The following is a 19,837-nucleotide window of genomic DNA, read 5'->3' as shown; positions in this document are numbered from 1 at the left end:
TCTCACAGGCCCCAATGTCAGGCAGGGAGAGTTCTCTTCCTCAGGACAATTAAGTGTCACTGCTTCAAAAATAGATGTTCTGAGACCAGACAAGGCTGAGGCAAGTTCTATAGCAATTTAGAAAGCTTCAAAGGGACCCAAAAACAAGTATTTTGGCAAACTTTTATAGAGGATCAAAGGCCAAAACTAAGAATATTAGTAAACAATATTGAGATTGAAGGAATGGTTGACACTGGAGCAGATGTCACCATTATCTCTCCAAAATCTTGGCCTGTAAGCTGGCCACTTCAAGAAGTAGACATCGAATTTCAAGGAACTGGGATCTTATCCCAAATAAAGCAAAGTACCAGATGCCTTAAATATATAGGACCAGAAAGAAGGTCAGGTAGGAAAATTGAGGCCATATGTGGCTGATATAGCCATTAACTTATGGGGAAGAGATCTATTACAGCTATGGAAAACCCAAATTAACGTCCCCCCAGTCTTAGTATCTAGCCATGAAACTAGTCAGGCTCCTAATAAAAATCTTAAATTAGTGAGGGGATGTTATCAAAGGCAGTTACAGACTGTCCAAGCTGTCCATAAACAAGATGCAGCAGAGGCTCACAATTAAGCTCTACCCCAAGGAGCCACTGCCGCCAAAACACCAACAGCCTCACCACTAAGGTGGTCGACTGACCAACCCATTTGGATTGACCAATGGTCTATAACAACAACAACAAAAACTACAGGCATTAGAACAGCTCGTCCAAGAGCAGCTGGAGGCTCAGCATGTAGAGGAGGCTACCAGCCTTTGGAATTCTCCAGTATTTGTCATTAAAAAAAAAAAAATCTGGCAAATGGATGATGTTGACAGATCTCAGAGCGATTAATAAGATTATTCAGCCAATGTGTTCCTTGCAACCTGGGATCCCATTGCCTTCCTTGTTGCCTAAGGAGGGCCTATCATAGTGATTGAAATGTAAGATTATTTTTTCACCATTCCTCTACATGAATGTGATATGGAAAGGTTTGCTTTCTCAGTACCTACCTTCAATAGAGGTCACCCTATAAAAACATATCACTGGAAAGTCTTGCCACAATGAATATTAAATAGCCCCACCTTGTGTCAATATTTTGTACAACAGCCATTGGAGATGATCTCTGGTCTTGAACCTGGTCTCCAGGTTTTCCCAGAATGCCTCAGCCCTAACCCTCCTAGATGGTATAGCCTGCTCCTTACCTTGAACTCGCCAGTCCAGGGCGCTGAGCTGCTCTCCCTCACAGAATCCAGCCATCTTGTTTACTGGCTCTTTGTACCTTTGGCCTCCTGGCTGCTATACCTGACTCCCCTCTCTTCCTCCAACTCCTCCATGGCCCAGTTCAATCTGGTCTGACTCTGTCTACTCTGGATTTTCCCAGATGACCCTGACTCTGCCTACACTCTCCTCTTTATAATAAACTTTCTTTTCTACTATACCTAGAAACTGCCATGTTCTCTTTTCTTTTTATTTTTTTCCACTCAATTATTTTTTTCTCTTTTTTTCTTTTCTTGTTTGCTTGAAGTTCAATTTACTCTCTATAGTTTTAAGGGCAAAATAAATTATTGTTTTAAGACTTAGTGTTTCAGACTGGAGAGATGGTTCAGAGGTTAAGAGCACTGACTACTCTTCCAGAGGTCCTGAGTTCAATTCTCAGCAACCACATGGTAGCTAAAAACCATCTATAATGAGATCCTTTTCTGGCATGACTGAAGACAGCTACAGTGTACTCATATATGTAAAATAAATAATTAAAAAAAGACTTAATGCCTCATATAACACAGACATTGTTTTAAATATCTCTACTAAACATGGTGGTAGATGGAGCTCACATGTGTTCATATGTTGTGTCTTCAGTTAATTATGAATATATTCTAGTTTCCTTTCAGACCCCCCCCACACACACTCAAATGTAAAAATGTATTAACATCAAACCATTTGGGAAGTTTATTACTAATTTTTTCGTGAGTGTGTACGGTATTACAAGTTTGTATTGTGTAGGGGCCAAAGGTTGACCACAGAAGCCTTCCTTGACTGCTTCCACCTTATGCATTACAGAAGTTGGTCTGCTCAGCCAGCTTGCCTCAAAGATCCTATGTCCTTCTTCCAAGTCCTAAAATTACTAACAAACTGTCACTCCACCATTTATTCCAGGTTCCAAATGCTTGAGTGGTGAATGCTTTAACCACTAAACCATCTCTCCAACCCCTCTATTACTAATCTCTAACTGAATGCTAACAGGGTCAAAGGAAATACTTTAATTCTTTTAAATTGTTAAGAGATCCAAGCACATTATATGTATATGAAGTATTAAACATAATATTTTAAAGTTTGTGATCAGAATATGTACATTTATAAACATTCCACTCATACTTAGGAATTGTACTTGGCTGTTGTTGAACTCTGTTTTATAAATGCCCATGAGTTCAAAGTGGGACCAGAACTCTTTGGATTTTCTACTCAATAATGAGAGGTCACCAACTGGCTTTTACCAGTGTCTGAGATGAGTATTTAAAGACAAAAATGTGTGGGGGCTGTAGAGATAGCTGAGTTCAATTCCCAGCACCAAAGTGCCTGTAACTTCAGATTCAGAAGCCCTCTTCTGGCCTTTGTAGGCACTGCACACATGTACAAGTCCACACACAGCCACATACAGTACATATAATTAACAAAAAAATCTTAAGGACTACCAACTGTGAGTTTGTCCACATCACCTGTTTTATCAGTTCAGCATCAAAACTCTCTGTCAGTGGGAGTACTGAATACTATATATTGTTGTAGATTTGGTTTATTGCTTATGTTAATTGGATTCCCAAATTAAACAAGAATTCACATGTTTGTGTGTGAGACACTGATGGTCCCTGCCCCCAGCTGGTTCTAACTGGTAAATAAAGTTGCCAGCACCAATGGTTGGGCAGGGAGACAGAGGCAGGACTTTAGATTTCCCGGGCAAGGGAATGAGGGGAAAGAGGTAGCAGACATGCCAGGAAAGGAATAGGATGCAAGCGTGAGAATTGTGGAAGACAGAGAACCAGCCATGTGAGAACTGGGGAAGAGCAGCCCCAGGGGCCACACCCCTGATGGGGTCTGGGAAAGCAGAGATGAAATATAAAATTTAGTAGGAAACAATTCAGGAATATCAGAGGGGAGATTGAGTTAGTCACAGGGAGGTTTGGAAGTGCCCACCCATTAGCTCTTAGGGCATGCTAAATAAGCCAGAGTGTGTGTCTTTCATTTACAAACCCAGAGCGTTTTGGCAGGTGGCCAGAAGCACATGCGCACCGGCTGAGGTTAGAGCAGCTTAACAAATTACTGCTTCAATTTATTTCTAAATATGTATAATGATAAATGAGATTATTATATCCTACAAGTAGGCACTGTTGCTGTTATGGATAGTCCTGATACAATCTGACTCTGAACTCTACTTGATACAGATGCTCCAGCTATAATTTGTTTAGATTGGCATGTTCTATATTTCCATCTTTAATTTGTCCCCATCTTGATACCATTCTACTGCTATGAAGAGACACCATGACCAAGGCAACTTACATAAGAAAGCATTTAACTGGGGCATTGCTTGCATTGATGAGTCTGTGGTCATCGCAGAGGTGATCATGGGACAGCAGGGAGCAAGCATGGTGCTGGAGCAATTGCTGAGAGTTTACATCTGATCAACAAGATGGAGACAAAGAGACTGGGCCTGGCTTGGGTTCTGAGCTCTCACAGTCCATATCCCCAGTGCTGGTCCTCCTCCAACAAGACCACGCCATCTAGTACCTGAGCAGACCACCAACTAGGGACTAAGCAATCATACAATGAGACTATGGGGCTCTTTCAAACCATCACACTCTGATTTTTAATTAGCACATTTTACCCAACAGTTGTGGGCAGTTTGGCTCAATCTTTAACTCCTGAAAATTCACAATGGGGAAGAGCCTCTATCAGATGTCAAGCTATACCGATTTCCAGAAGCCATATAAAAGCCTATTGGTCCTTCCAAATTTCTGCTACTGAATGAATCTGACTCACCTACAGGGCCAACTACTGCTGTTTTAGATCCTAGTGGAATCTTTAAGAGATGGGGTGTAGTGAAGGGGGTACACTAGCGATATGCCCTTGAGAGAGACACAGGACTCCATCTCTGCTTCCTGGTTGCCATGAGGAACAAGGTCCTACACCTAGACTTATCATGATGATATAAATACTGCCATTGGCCCAAGGAAACAACTATGAGCTGAAACCAAGACCCAAATACAAATTCCTCCCTAAAAGTTGACTTGCTCTACTTGATCTGTCACAGTACTGTCCAGCTAGATAATATGCCCACCTTATCCCTAGAAGTGACCACAGGTCTCCATCCTCTTGCACAGTGTAGTGGCTATTCCTGGTTGTCAACATGACTATATCTGGAATGAATTACAATCCAGAATTGAAAGGCTCACCTGTGATCCTGATCTTGAGGCTGGGAGATACAAGTTTCTGACCTGGATCTTGGCATTGAGATCTTGAGGCAAAGTGGCTATGAATCCCAGGAGACTAAGGCAAGGAGATCACTGAGCTCAAGGTCATCTGGGACAAAGCAAGTCCCAGATCCAAGTGTAGTGGCACACAACTTTAATCTGGACCACATCTTCCATTGGAGACCTACATAAGGACATTAGAAGAAGGAAGATGCCCTCTTGCCTTGTGGGACTAAGAAACTGCTAGATCCTTGGACTTCCATTCACAGATGCTGCTGACCATTGTTGGGGAGTTGGACTATAGATTGTAAGTCATCAACAAATTCCCTTACTATAAAGAGATTACCCATAAGTTCTGTGACTCTAGAGAACCCTGACTAATATACACAGAATTGACCTATTCAAACATCATATCTTAAAATCATATACAACCTTGGCTGTGGGTAATAGCTCCTGTGACCGACCACCAGTGGCCAAGGAAGCTCTCTTCTCATCAATCAGTGGAAACCCAGGTCCTACAAATTCCTATCTTCTCTATTTCTCAAATGATTTGGGGGTTAAAGTTCTACAAGCCCTTGGTCAGGCATCTATTGGAGCTCATTTCTCTACTCGAGCCCACTGACCTACTCCGCCTCAGTCCACACTGCATTTCCTCTTTATTCTGAAGACAAGCATAACCTGTACTAAGATATGTCCGAGCATAGCCCTGAAAGAGTTTCCACTTGCTTCTCTCTGATCCTACCCTGATCATCCTGCTGTTCCAGCACAGAACTCTGTATGCTTCTATTAGCACATCTTTTTTATTAGTGTTTTTATTTAGTGATGTTTTAATTATTGTTAGATGTTTGCCTACATGTATTATGCATGTGAGGTACCGAAAGAAACCAGAAGAGAAAGTTGGAACTGGAATTAGAGATAGTTGCAAGCTACTATGTGGGTGCTGGGAACCAAACCTGGGTCCTCTATGAAGAACAAGTGTTTTTAATCACTTAGATACCTCTCCAGGCCCCTATCTGCACATATATTCACTCTAACCACACTGACTAAATGTGTCATACTGTTTTGTAAGCCTTTTCACTATATTAAGCTTATTTGTTATTTTAAAAGTACAGAGCATAAAACCATTAGAATTTTTATAAGCAGTGGTAATGTTTATAAACAATGGAAACAGCCTCAAGAGTCTGAATTGGAAAATTTTATGTTGTGTATGTCTTATCACAATAAAAAGTAACAACATATAAATAAAAGTAAATGTGTGTGGTAATTAAAAGAAACGTTTAATCTGACTTACAATTCACTTATGGAAAGTTCTAGAAAAGTCCAAAGGATTGAGGCACAGACTGCTGGGATGAGGGTAGAAAATGAACTATAACCAAGACATTCTGAAAGTGACAAAAATTGCCATTTTTATTGTGGTCATTATACAACCCCTCTACATTTAAACACATCAAATTGCATACTTAAATTTCACAAATTATATGAAAAAAAGAGAGACTTGAAATTGTTTAGCACTACTAAAATCATTTCTGAAACCAAACAAAAGTGCATTAAATATCAAAAATTACAGTAAGCAAAATAGGACTAGAACCTAAAGCTCTTCACAGCATAGAAATTGCTACAACAATGGCAGGAGTGGTGGTGGCAGGAGAAAGTTGTACTAGAAATTCATTACCTCCTGCTAGAGTATGGACTGTAAGCATTAATTGTGAAAGGTCAAACATTCATAAACTGGTGGCAGGTTATAAAATCAACTCAAGCAAATCAGTGGCCTTCCTATACTCAAAGGATAAGCAGGCGGAGAAAGAAATTAGGGAAATGACCCCCTTCACAATAGCCACAAATAGTATAAAGTATCTTGGGGTGACTCTTACCAAACATGTGAAAGATCTGTATGACAAGAACTTCAAGACTCTGAAGAAGGAAATGGAAGAAGACCTCAAAAAATGGGAAAACCTCCCATGCTCATGGATCGGTAGAATCAATATAGTTAAAATGGCCATTTTGCCAAAAGTAATCTACAGATTCAATGCAATACCCATCAAAATCCCAACTCAATTCTTCACAGAGTTAGAAAGAGCAATTATCAAATTCATCTGGAACAACAAAAAACCCAGGATAGCTAAAACTATTCTCAGCAACAAAAGAAAATCTGGGGGAATCAGTATCCCTGACCTCAAGCAATACTACAGAGCAATAGTGTTAAAAACTGCATGGTATTGGTACAGTGACAGGCAGGAGGATCAATGGAACAGGATTGAAGATCCAGAAATGAACCCACACACCTATGGCCACTTGATCCTCGACAAAGAGGCTGAAAACATCCAATGGAAAAAAGATAGCCTTTTCAACAAATGGTGCTGGTTCAACTGGAGGTCAGCATGCAGAAGAATGCGAATTGATCCATCCTTGTCTCCTTGTACTAAGCTCAAATCCAAATGGATCAAGGACCTCCACATAAAGCCAGACACTCTGAAGCTAATAGAAAAGAAACTGGGGAAGACCCTTGAGGACATCGGTACAGGGAGAAAGTTTCTGAACAGAACACCAATAGCGTATGCTCTAAGAGCAAGAATTGACAAATGGGACCTCATAAGGTTACAGAGTTTCTGTAAGGCAAAGGACACCATCAAGAGGACAGATCGGCAACCAACAAATTGGGAAAAGATCTTCACCAATCCTTCATCAGATAGAGGGCTAATATCCAATATATATAAAGAACTCAAGAAGTTAGACTCCAGAAAACCGAACAACCCTATTAAAAAATGGGGTACAGAGTTAAACAAAGAATTCTCACCTGAAGAACTTCGGATGGCGGAGAAGCATCTTAAAAAATGCTCCACTTCATTAGTCATTAGGGAAATGCAAATCAAAACAACCCTAAGATTTCATCTTACACCAGTCAGAATGGCTAAGATTAAAAAATTCAGGAGACAGCAGGTGTTGGAGAGGGTGCGGAGAAAGAGGAACACTCCTCCACTGCTGGTGGGGTTGCAAATTGGTACAACCACTCTGGAAAGCAGTCTGGCGGTTCCTCCGAAAACTGGGCACCTCACTTCCAGAAGATCCTGCTATACCACTCCTGGGCATATACCCAGAGGATTCCCCACCATGTAATAAGGATACATGCTCTACTATGTTCATAGCAGCCCTATTTATAATTGCCAGATGCTGGAAAGAACCCAGGTATCCCTCAACAGAAGAGTGGATACAAAAAATGTGGTATATCTACACAATGGAGTACTATTCAGCCATTAGAAACAATGAATTCATGAAATTCTTAGGCAAATGGATGGAGCTAGAGAACATCATACTAAGTGAGGTAACCCAGACTCAAAAGGTGAATCATGGTATGCACTCACTAATAAGTGGTTATTAACCTAGAAAACTGGAATACCCAAAACATAATCCACACATCAAATGAGATACAAGAAGAAAGCAGGAGTGGTCCCTGGTTCTGGAAAGACTCAGTGAAACAGTATTTGGCAAAACCAGAACGGGGAACTGGGAAGGGGTGGGAGGGAGGACAGGGGAAGAGAAGGGGGCTTACGGGACTTTCGGGGAGTGGGGGGGGGGCTAGAAAAGGGGAAATCATTTGAAATGTAAATAAATTATATCAAATAAAAAAAAAAAAAAAAAAGAAAAAAAAAAAAAAGAAATTCATTACCTCCTGCTAGAGTATGGACTGTAAGCATTAATTGTGAAAGGTCAAACATTCATAAACTTGTATTTAAAGGAAGACTATAAGCAAATCAGCAATAACTGCACATCCTCCCCTCCATCACTGGCGCATCTACTACTGTGAAGAGATTCCTTTGTCACACAATGCAATGGGTCAGATTCTTACTCTCTCAATTAAAATCTCTTATAATTTTGCTACATATGACACTGGTAAGATAAATGTTTGAATCTTATTTGAGGGCAGGGCTAACTTTCAATTTTGTGAGATCTTTCACCTTCTTGTTCTGAATAGAGGTTGTATGTTTGTAATATTTAAGAATTGATCTTGATTTATCACCTAAAATACTGGGTTTACTTTTAAAATAGTCCACATATAATGTTCTTGAACATACCATGAACATGGGAAGTCATATGGAGCCCCTATGCACAGGGGTAAACATCAAAGCTCTTTAATACCATCTCACAGAGACATAATAGTCTCCTGATACACTTAACCATTTACATCTCTATTTTCATCTTAATTTCTGTCTTGACTAGAAAAAGGTCCATTAAAATCTTATTGAATTACTTATAAAACTATAGCTATTGCCATAAAATAACATGTTTGTCTTGAACATAGCAAATTAACTTTCATTAAGACATAAAATAAATTTCTAAGAATTCTTATAAAAGCATAAACAAGGCCACATTCACAAACCTAATTTTCACTTATTGTTTTCTGCGAGAAACACATGTGTCTACATTAAAGTCTGCTGTATCTCTCATTTCCTAAAAATGTAATTTCTACAATAATTTTGCAAGACATTTTAATATCTTAGATATAAAACTTGAACTTGGAAGTTCATTCAAAGCTATGCTGCTAAATTTCACATATGCAGTATACCCTCATAGCTTTATTTCTATGATCTACAATTTACTGCAATTTAAGCGATCAACCTCTTTGTGAGGAAAGGGAAATAAACTCTGAAGTAAACATCTGCTTTCTCCTTGGTAAATTTTAGCTGCATAATGCAGGTCTATCCAGCCTTCAAAGGTGAGTGTGGAGGTTCTCTGTTACGTTTAGTCAGAAATGCCTCCCATGCTGCTCGTTCCTGTCAGCCCGAGACTGGCTGTAACCTCACTGTGTGCACTTGGCCCACTGTCACGCAGAGGTGTCAGCAGTGACAGTCATCTATGCTCCACAGCTTTAGTGATCAGAACTGCAGCTGGTGCTCACGCAAGCATGAGCACAGTTTCCTTCCAAACAAACAGCACTCCACTAACAATACATTTCCAGTTCATTGCTAAGAATTCTATTTTTCTGTTTCATGCAATGTTATTACCTAAATCTCACATAATGGCAAAAAAAAACTACTGCAGTTATGGTCCTTTTAATATTACTTTAATATACCCATTTTTCTTAACTGTTTTCACTAATAGGAAAAAAAAACATTTTTTATGGCTTTCACTGTCCTTTTTCCTTCTAGTCTTTAACTTTTGAATGCACATAATGTTTCTTAGTTTTACTAATGCCCACTTTGCAGTCATTGTATCTGCTGTTCTGGCTTCTTTAGAATTATAGGTTTGACAGATTTTCTCTTCCTCCAGTTCCTACTTGAGAACAGAAGCAACAACTTCCTTATATAACAGCTGCTTTTCCTTCTAATCCTCACAATTCTGTTAAACTCACCTTACTATGAATGTGACAATGGGAAATTATGTCTAAATTTTAAAAGACACCCATGCATGCCAGCTAGTTCTAATGTCAACTTAACACAGCTAGAGTCATCTGAGAGGAAGGAACACCAATTGAGAAAATGCCTCAGTAAGATCAGGCAGTAGGTAAGCCTAGAGGGCATTTTCTTAGAGATCGATGGGGAAGGGCCCAGCCCATTATGGGTGGTGCCATCTTAGGCTGTGGTCCTGGGCTCTGTAAGAAAGCAGGCTGAGGAAGTCATGGAGCAAGCCAAAAGGCAACCCTCCTCCACAGCCTCTGCATTAGCTCCTGCCTTCAGGTTCCTGCCATGTTTGAGTTCCTGTCCTGACTTCCTTCCATGACAGACAGTGCCATAAAAGCATAAACCAAATAAACCCTCTCCTCCCCACACGGCTTCTGGTCCTGGTGTTTCATCACAGCAATAGAACCCCTAACTAAGACAATACTCAGGACTAGCTATATAATCAATGGCTGTTCATACCTTTAGGCTGATGCAATTCATATTTCTTAAGAATTATTCCCCCTGTTTAACAACTTGTCTCCTCTTCAAGTAAATGTAAGCATACATTTTAATCCATAACTCAATGTTCTGAAGTAGGAAGTCTAAGCTAGAATATTTCACAAAATATAAGCTGTCAACATTATGAAAGTTTCAAATGCATATATTCTAAATTCTGGGTACTAACTTCATCTTTACAATGATCAAAAACTAGATGTCAGGATTACCTCCTGTAAGAGAAATCTCTGAAAATATACAAAGTACTGCATATTGCTTATTTTCTAGGACTTAGAGTATAATACAAAAGAAAATATTATCTATTTCTAACAAAACCACAGACAAAAAAAGCACAGGAATCTTTGTGGCCATAGTATGGCCCCTCTGGATTACCGAGCGCACAGGGATGCCTAATGGCTCACCTGGAGCTGTGCTTTCACGGCGTGACCTACAGGGAGGCAAGACAAGCTCCAGCAGACTCCTTACCCAGTGGCGGTGGTGCCGGAGCTCCCTGATGGTGCTTTCCGCCTGCTCCAGCTTAGCCCTGGCCGCATCAGTCTGTTGTTTGATGGTGGCCAACTCCCGTTTTATGAGGTAGTTTTCCTCAGCCTCCTGGGCTCTGGTCACTTGTCCCTTAGGACATAATTGTTTTGTGTGTATAAAGCAATTTAGAATAGATTCAAGACAGACTGCCTTGTGAGGTTTAGTTATTTTTCTGACATATTAAAAAAAAGAAAACACCTCAAAGAACAGAATAGCCTAGGTAATTATTAGCTAGAAGTTTGTTATTTTGCTCTAGCAAATTTGAGGAAACTAAATGAAAATTTCATCTGATAGTCTTAAGAATAATTCTTCTCTTAAATCAATAAAAAAAATGCAATTCATGCAATATTACTGAGTTGTACATGCAGAGCTAAAATGTCAATGAACAGTGGTTAATGTCATAGAACCCACTGTTTGCCATTTAAAATAAATACTTTAAAAATAAGGTTAGCTTTAAAACGTGCAGAGGTAGGTACCCAATTAATAATAATACGTTTACCAAAACATTAAGTATACAGCCATATGCCAGCCCAAAGAATTATTTTCTAGAAAAATGCATGTAAAATTGCATGCATAAAGAATGGATTTCTAAGTTTAAGATTCCTTAGAGGTTAGCGAAAACACTAAAAATAAAAATAAAAAACTATACCTGTATCAATCTATCTGCCAAGGAAGCACTTTCCTACAAAAGGAAAAATTTAGATAGAAATATAAAAGACAGAAAAGCAAAGTGATAAAATTAGGAATAAGAAGAAACATCCACACCCAAATTCCATCTACTTTTCACAGCTAATTAAGATGGAAATTTAGATTAAAACTTATTTTTAATAAAGATGTTTTTATTTTTAAATCTTAAAACAGTATCAAAATAGGAATAGATTACAGATAATCATGTCTCTAAAAGACAAATGTTTCATTACTTAGGACAAACAAGTATTTCTTCTTGAAAATATACTTTTAAATTTTTAGGCCAAATCATATCATCAAACCACTTCCATGAAAGGGACAAAGGGATATGGGTCAGAAAAGTTCCATTTACAAACATGGCAGCAACTGGGTGTAACATCAGCACCAGAAAACAGGGAAGGGGAACAGACAACAGAAATTCAGAAATTCAACTTCATCTCTAAATAATCCAGGATGAACACTATTTGCTTCAGGAATTCACCTAAGACCTAAACACTTAGTGAAGTCTAAGGGTAAAGGCAAAACCTAAGGCCAGATGCCAGTGGAAAACAGCTACTCAACTCTATAAACACAAAACCCAAACTATCCTCTTAGATCCAAAGGTCTGATGAAGTAACTCCTTTTCTATGAAAATATCAAACTCAAATGATGAAAGTCACTTAAGCTGCATATTTTACTGCAAGCTGGATGTTTAGTGAGTGCATGGAAATACAAATCAAAAGAAATTAATAAACTATATATATAGTTATTATATATATATAATATATATATATATATGTATATATATAAAATCATCAAAAAGTAAAATTGCCTTCCAAGCCACTTATAAACAATCTTATAAGAAGAACTTGGTATAAAGTATGCAACCATTACACCATCAACAAACCTGTAATGGATATCTTGTTCTTCTGCAACACTATTTAATGTAAAATCATGAAGGTTTCTAGAATAAAAGACAAACATTGCAAACTATGCCACCATTCCAGTTATTTGTCTTTTGGATATATAGCTATGAATTTTCAGAGATTTTTAAATAAACGTGGTAGTATCATGAGTGCTAGATTCACACCAGTTTATTCTGAACCTTTAGCTTTAAAAAAGTTTCTGAACTTGGCTGTTTTCAATTAAGGAAAAATCTTGTGTTGGTTGGTTTTGCTTTTGAGACACGGTCTCAAAACGTGTATCCTAGGTTGGCTTGACACTCACAATGTAGCTAAGGCTGACTTTGAACTTCCAGCCCTCCTTCCACCACCACCCAAGTGCTGGGATTATGAATATGATCTCCATGCCCAGATTATACAAAGCTGGGACTGCATGCAACAGGCCTGCCTCCAACAAGACTCTTAAATTATATTAACTAATTCATTCTTTAAAACACCACTACAAAAGACAGTCTATCAAAGGCAGAGTAAAAATATACGAAAACTTTCTTGCTTTCTAGTTATCTTACATGAAACAGAAAGGAAAAGCTAGTGAGCGGATATCAAATCAAGTCTAACAACCAAAGAGTTATAAAAGTATCTGGTGTTGAAAATCAACATGAAAAACAGACTTTGAAATGGGAACCAGTCACTTTGACTAAATGTAAAGCTGTTTGTTACACACCTTAAAAAAAACATTGCCATATTCAGCATGTGGCTAAAAAGACGAGGCCCATTTGAAACTCATCTTTAAAACATCCTGTCTGAATGTACTTACTCCCACCTAAGTCACACTCTTTACAAGTTCTATGAGACGAAAGTAAAGGATATTATTACATTACTCTAAAAATAACCTCAGTTAAATGTTATCATTGGTGTTCACTATTAATATCTAGAGAGCACGTAAGCTTGGAAGCTGAGGTCAGCACCGCATCTTAGGTGATGTACACTCCAAATTCTGTAAAGATTTGTTATAGTTAAGCAATAATCATTCATCAGAAACTTACAATAGTCATTTACTTACTTTTTCTAATGTTTCAATGCGCTGCTTTAAAAGCCTATTTTCTGTGCGTAGCCTCTGCCAAGAAAAAAAAAAGTTTGTTTATAAGGATTCAACAGATCCCTAAGTAACAGTGTTGAGAATGTACCACCTTTTATAATTAGAAATGACTGTAAGAAACTGTTAGATTATCAAACATTGAGTAAGAATACACTGCAAAGGAAATCATGTTTGTCATTCTAGCTGAGATTAAACTTTAAACATTAAACATATTACATACATAGCCTTTGTTTTCTCCATTTATAATGGCTTATACTTTTTCTCTTAAGATTTATTTTAATTTTCTGTGTATGAGTTTTGACTGAATGTGTCTCTGTGCACCACATGTGCGCATTTCCCGAGGAGTACAGAAGAAGGTGCTGGACCCCCTTGGAAATGGAGATAAAGACAGTTAAGAGCCACCATGTGGGTGTAGGGAATTGAGCTCTGGTCCTCTGGAAGAGCAGCTTACCCGCTTACCCACTAAGCCTTATCAGCCTAGCTTATAATATTCTTATTCTAACGTCCCTTGTCTCCTACAGATACTAACAACATAATTGCTATTCAAATATTAGTTAAACAAAGAATAAAGTTTAAATATGAATGTTCATAGGGGAAATGCCAAGTTGTTGCTTAAACTATACCAATGTCCATCCATATGACAAATACAATAGTATAAAAAGCCTTAAAGTCTATAAATTTAGACTGGCCAAGGAATCATGCCACGCCACAACAGACCCAACTAGCTCTGCCTCTGTTCTGTACAGTAGACCTCACGTCACTCTGCTCTGACCTGCACAACACAACCAACACTGTCTCTGCAAGTTGTACAAATGTTTCAGAAGAATGCAGTTCCCACAGCCCTGTTTTCTTCTGAGGAGGGGCAGGTCAAGGCAGGGAAAGAGCTGTTTCTTCTCACATGAGAGGGACAGCAACTTCTGGCACGGTGTCCTACTTCCAACCACAGGAAGATCCCAATGAATACAAGTTTATCTACCACCAAATTCCCAGCTTGAAGAAGTCTATCTGCAGCAATCTGAAAAGCCCTGCAATGCTTACTTTAATTTCACCTTGCTCTTCCATTTCTTTAGTTTTTATTGTAGTGTATTCTTTTTCAAGTCTAAAAGGAAGAGAGAAAATTAAAGGTATATTTTCATTCAAAAGTAGTTATTAAATTGTTTAATTAAAAGGACATGTTAGCCAGGTAGATCGCTGAATCTGAAGCCAGCCCTGCCTACAGAGCGAGTTCCAGAACAACCAGGGTTACACAGAGAAGCCCTGTACTAAAAAGCCAGTAACAACAACAAAGAACATATTAACATAAAACACATCTCTTTAATTCTCGTCGAGGTGTAACAGGAAACAATTTATGTGAGAAACAAACAGCAGAGCAGTGGACTGGGAGGAGAGGGGAAGAGGTCAGGACAGGAAAATGTAGATGTAGTCCACACATGTGACACAGTCCATGGCAGCAACACCTGACACATGCACTGGACACATGTCAGCGTGGTTAAGAGTGAAAGTCACACAGCAAGGGAGGCAGGCGACCGTTTTATACCATGAATGCTGACGTATTAGAGAATAAGAATAAGGCATCATGAATACTGACACAGCAGAGAATAAGACATCATGGTTTCTGTACTTTTGCTCTATAATTTCTAAGAAGGAAAATAAATATGGCAAAGTATTAATAACTGTTAAAGCTAGAAACAAAATATGGATATTTATCATTCTATTCTATTTTTCTATATATCTGAATAGTTTCCTGGATGAAAAAAATGGTACTAAAAATATGATATGAGCTAAGCTAATGATATAAACGATTCCTTTAGAATTAAGTTTCATAAAAAGCAAAATGGAATGCTATGCTGGTTTTGTTTTGACACTTTTAAGTGTCAATGCAAAATTACCTTTTTAGCACAAGGAAGGGGAAGGGGAAGGGGAAGGGGAAGGGGAAGGGGAAGGGGAAGGGGAAGGGGAAGGGGAAGGGGAAGGGGAAGGGGAAGGGGGGGAAAGGGAAGGAAAGAAAGCGAGCTTAAAAAGGCCAGGTGTGATAGCACACACCTGTGACCCCAGCACCCAGGAAGTACAGGCAAGAGAATAGTGAACTGCAGGTTATGCTGGGCTACACGATAAGGTCATCTCACAAGTTAAGACAAAGTAAGGGCTCGTGAGATGATCGAGGGTGGAGACACCATCGAGCCCTGACAGCCTGTCTGTGTGTGCAAGCACACAGGAATAAATAAAAGTGATTAAAATACTAAATACAAGTTAAGGACAAAATACTGGAGGAATATTAATAGAGCAAGGACCTGGAGGAGATGGGAATATCTTGTACTCTGAATTAGTATTGAAAAGGAACAAAATACTTTATTTAGAAAAAGGGAGGAAGCCAGACATGGTGGCACATACTTTTAATCCTAGTACAAGTGAAGTTGGGAAGACTGCCAGAGTTCAAGGCCAGCCTGATGTACAAAGTGAGACACTGTCTCAAAAGTACAACAAAGATCCTGCACTGATACAGCTTAGAAACACTTTATACCATAGAAGCTCCAGTGACATGAATTGTAACTATGCCATTAGGCTAAGAACCATTTCAGTAAGTACTGGGAGCTAGAGAAAGAACAGCTATAATTCTTAATTAATATACTGACCTTATTTTTAAAATAGAGAAAAAATTTAAGCCAGGAACTGAGACTGACTATCTTGAACTTTTAGGAAATTAGAGGAGAATCTGAACGTCTCACCCTTGCTGCGGGCTGTGCTGCCTGCATGGAAGTGATACTGGGGCGGACTGAGAGGAAAGCCATGTCAGTGCCTAGGAACACTCAACATGTTTTCAAGTAAACAGCACGGTAGGCTTGGTGAACAACCTGGTGGTGGGACACGCACTCGGCATGCTCAGCCAGGTCGTCTGTTCACTACCCAGTCCCAAGAGTAATCACAGTAAATATCAAAAACAACAGCATGCTTGCACACATATGTGTAAATACTAACTCTCGTCAGAATGGGAAGCAAGAAGGCATTTTTAAAGTAATATACAGTAATCCTGTGTATCACTACTAAAAGCAGAATGACGGTTTACCATCATACCATTACCTGTGTTGTACTGAAGCTAATACTACCCAGTAAGATTTAAAATGTTTTAGGCTAAGGTGGAAATATGGTACTTTTCACTAGACTGTTTCCTATGTCCACTCAACTGCGTACATGCTTCAACAAATTCCACAGCCACAAGATCATACAAATTACTTACTTTTTCATTTTTTTTGAGTTGTATTTGACTTGGTAAGCTGACTGGATTAATTTTTCTGGGCCACCATCAAACTGATGTGGAATGACCTTCTGAAAGTGCTAAGAAATAATAAACGAAAAGCAGAATTGTTACTGTACATGACCTTAATGGCCAATCTAGAAGCATTTAAGGAATCATGAATGACTTACCTGTAACATTCCTTCCATATCAAGTTGCATTAATTCTGCCTGATTCATCTGAAGAAGCGCTAATCCTACTCGAAACACTATTTCCAAACCCTGATGAAACAAATTAGATAAAGCTAAATGTGTTTACTCTTCCACCAACAAAAAATTAACCATTCAAAATAATACCAAAGTAAGCATTAAGGATCTAAACTGAGTACTGACACACATTCTGTAAGAGTCAGAGAGCAAGCACTTTACACTTGATGCCCACCCTTCTGACTACTCATCTCTGCCATGTTGCCTGCAGGGGACACAACACATGCAAAACTGGGCAGAGCTACGTTCCAAGAAAACTAAAGGAGAGATCTGATATGGAAACCACAGCACGGACTAAATTGTCTGCCAACTCCATCCCAAACTGCATTAGATTAATCATATAAACTGATCCTTCCAAGAAGGAAGGACAGTACATACTGACAACAGAAGCAGTATCACGACCACAGCAGTGACAATGAGAGCCTTCCCTGAGTAAAAGCAGCTTGACCACAGGAATGACTTGTCTTACTGTTTGGGAAGCAGATGCACTACGACAGTATTAACAGAGAGGGAGAATTTACTTCTCATTTACTCCACCTGTATCATTCAAAAGTAATAAAGAGGGTGAACTCAGAGAACAAGTCCAATATTTAACTGTATATCTGAATCCCGCATACAGCCCCAAGCACGGGTAGTGTGCCCAGGCAGACCGACTGCCCTGACAGTCTCGGATTCCTCAGCTCTCAGCCAACAGAGGGGACAGTACCAGGACCTGCCCAGGAGGCTGTTCTAAGGCTCGAACGAGATAACTACAGAAGCAGTACCAAGACACAAGGCTCCCTCCCTGCTCCCTTCACTGCGGGCTCTAATTAATCCAAGACTCCTTTATTCTGCTGCTATGCCTAGTCTGTTCGCATGAGCTTACCTCAGACATAAAGATGTCAAATATCCTTGTTGCAACTGGTAGTGGGAAAGTTGTAAGAAAGATAGTCAGGAACCAGGATGATGCGTACATTGATGTATGGAAACTCTGAGATTGAAAATGTACAAAGAGCTCAGGAAGACACTCCTAGAGAAGAGAAAAGAATAGTTAGAACACTAATGAGTGCTTCAAACTAGATTACCCCAGGTAAGCCTACATCAAACACAAAGCTCTAGAATTACAGAAAACCTCAAATATAACATTGACACTGAGTTAACAGTTATAATCTATTAAGGGCAAAAAAATGACAGGAAACTAAACTGCAGGTACAATCTTTACACTGATTCACTGGTAAGAAAAACTAAATCACAGTCAAATATCCATCCAGCCATATACATTGTGTTGAACACAGTCATAAAATGTTTATTCCTCTCCATCTTCTTGGTGGTTGCAGTTGTCTGCTATCTTTTTTGTTTTTTGTTTTTGTTTTTTTGGTTTTTTGGTTTTTTGGTTTTTTGAGACAGGGTTTCTCTGTATAGCCCTGGCTGTCCTGGAACTCACTCTGTAGACCAGGCTGGCCTCGAACTCAGAAATCGACCCACCTCTCCCTCCCAAGTGCTGGGATTAAAGGCAGGCGCCACCACTGCCCAGCTGTCTGATATCTTCTGTACTTTTTAATTAATTTTAATTTATTTTCAAAAATGCAAATTTTATTTTTAAAAAGTTAGTATTTCTAAAAAATGTTTAAATAAAAGAAAATGCTGAACTTTTGAGTACTATATATATCATCAGCCATTCATCTTTACCTCCTACAGAGTAGGAAGAATAGCAAGACCTTCAATAATGTCTTAACACTCAGCATCAAGGGTTAAGGTTTTGTATCAACAAACAAAATTATTATATCAGAAGGAAGAAAAATTACCTCAAGATGTATTCTTATTTTAAAAAAAATGTAAAGATATTTTCAAATCCTATTCTTTATATAACACAGGATTTTATAATTCCAGAGAAAGGTGACTCTTAGGTGGATGGTGGCTGAACACACTTTGAATCCCAGTACTCCAGAGGCATAAGAAGAAGGATCTCTCTGTGTAAGTTCAAGAACAGTCTACACAGAGAGTTCTAGGCCAGCCTGGGCTATACAAAGAAACCCTGTCTTAAAAAACCTGCCTCTTGGGGAATGGTGGCGCACGCCTTTAATCCCAGCACTTGGGAGGCAGAGGCAGGTGGATTTCTGAGTTCGAAGCCAGAACTCTACAGAGTTGAGTTCCAGGACAGCCAGGGCCATACAGAGAAACCCTGTCTCAAAAAACCAAAAAAAAAAAAAAAAAAAAAAAAAAAAAAGCCAGGGGTGGTGGCTTACCCCTGTAATCCCAGCACTCTGGGAGGCAGAAGCAGGCGGATTTCTGAGTTCAAGGCCAGCCTGGTCTACAGAGTGAGTTCCATGACAGCTAGGTCTACACAGAGAAACTCTGTCTCAAAAAAAAAAAAAAAAAGAAAAAGAAAAAAGAAAAAAGAAAAAAAAGAAAAAGAAAAAAAAGAAACCTGCCTCTTTTATCAACAGAAATGCTGCCCATATTTCTAAAATTCTTTCCATCTAACTGAAATGTAAGTAAAGAAGAATATTCATACTTTTCTATTAAAGGACAGTACAGAAAGGTTATTTATTTACAAATAATATTTAAAATTAAGTTAAAAATAAAAATCATAGGTGTGTGGGTTCATTTCTGAATCTATGATTTTTATTACACCAGTCAGAATGGCTAAGATTAAAAATTCAGGAGACAGCAGGTGTTGGCGAGGATGTGGAGAAAGAGGAACACTCCTACACTGCTGGTGGGGTTGCAAATTGGTACAACTACTCTGGAAATCAGTCTGGCGGTTCCTCAGAAAACTGGGCACATCACTTCCGGAAGA

The 19,837-nt window shown here is 38.9% G+C and overlaps 1 protein-coding gene across 13 annotated transcripts in view; it reads right to left on the bottom strand.

Annotated features, from left to right (window-relative positions):
• Evi5 (ecotropic viral integration site 5) overlaps positions 1-19,837 on the bottom strand; it is a 161,635-nt gene that overhangs the window by 75,871 nt on the left and 65,927 nt on the right. For 9 of the 13 annotated variants that reach the window (XM_052199133.1, XM_052199122.1, XM_052199125.1 and 6 more), the window contains 7 exons: positions 17,924-18,067; positions 16,984-17,073; positions 16,796-16,893; positions 14,599-14,659; positions 13,525-13,578; positions 11,543-11,575; positions 10,837-10,983 (listed from right to left, as the gene is read on the bottom strand). In XM_052199133.1, coding sequence (XP_052055093.1) covers positions 10,837-10,983; positions 11,543-11,575; positions 13,525-13,578; positions 14,599-14,659; positions 16,796-16,893; positions 16,984-17,073; positions 17,924-18,067 — 627 coding nt within the window. Of the gene's footprint in view, positions 1-5,771; positions 5,863-10,836; positions 10,984-11,542; positions 11,576-13,524; positions 13,579-14,598; positions 14,660-16,795; positions 16,894-16,983; positions 17,074-17,923; positions 18,068-19,837 lie in introns of all 13 variants that reach the window. The other 4 variants (XM_052199135.1, XM_052199132.1, XM_052199134.1 and 1 more) reach the window with 3 other exon arrangements.

This window comes from Apodemus sylvaticus, chromosome 11, assembly GCF_947179515.1.
Source record: "Apodemus sylvaticus chromosome 11, mApoSyl1.1, whole genome shotgun sequence".
Lineage (NCBI taxonomy): Eukaryota > Metazoa > Chordata > Mammalia > Rodentia > Muridae > Apodemus > Apodemus sylvaticus.
This window is presented reverse-complemented; position numbering and strand designations above follow the sequence as displayed.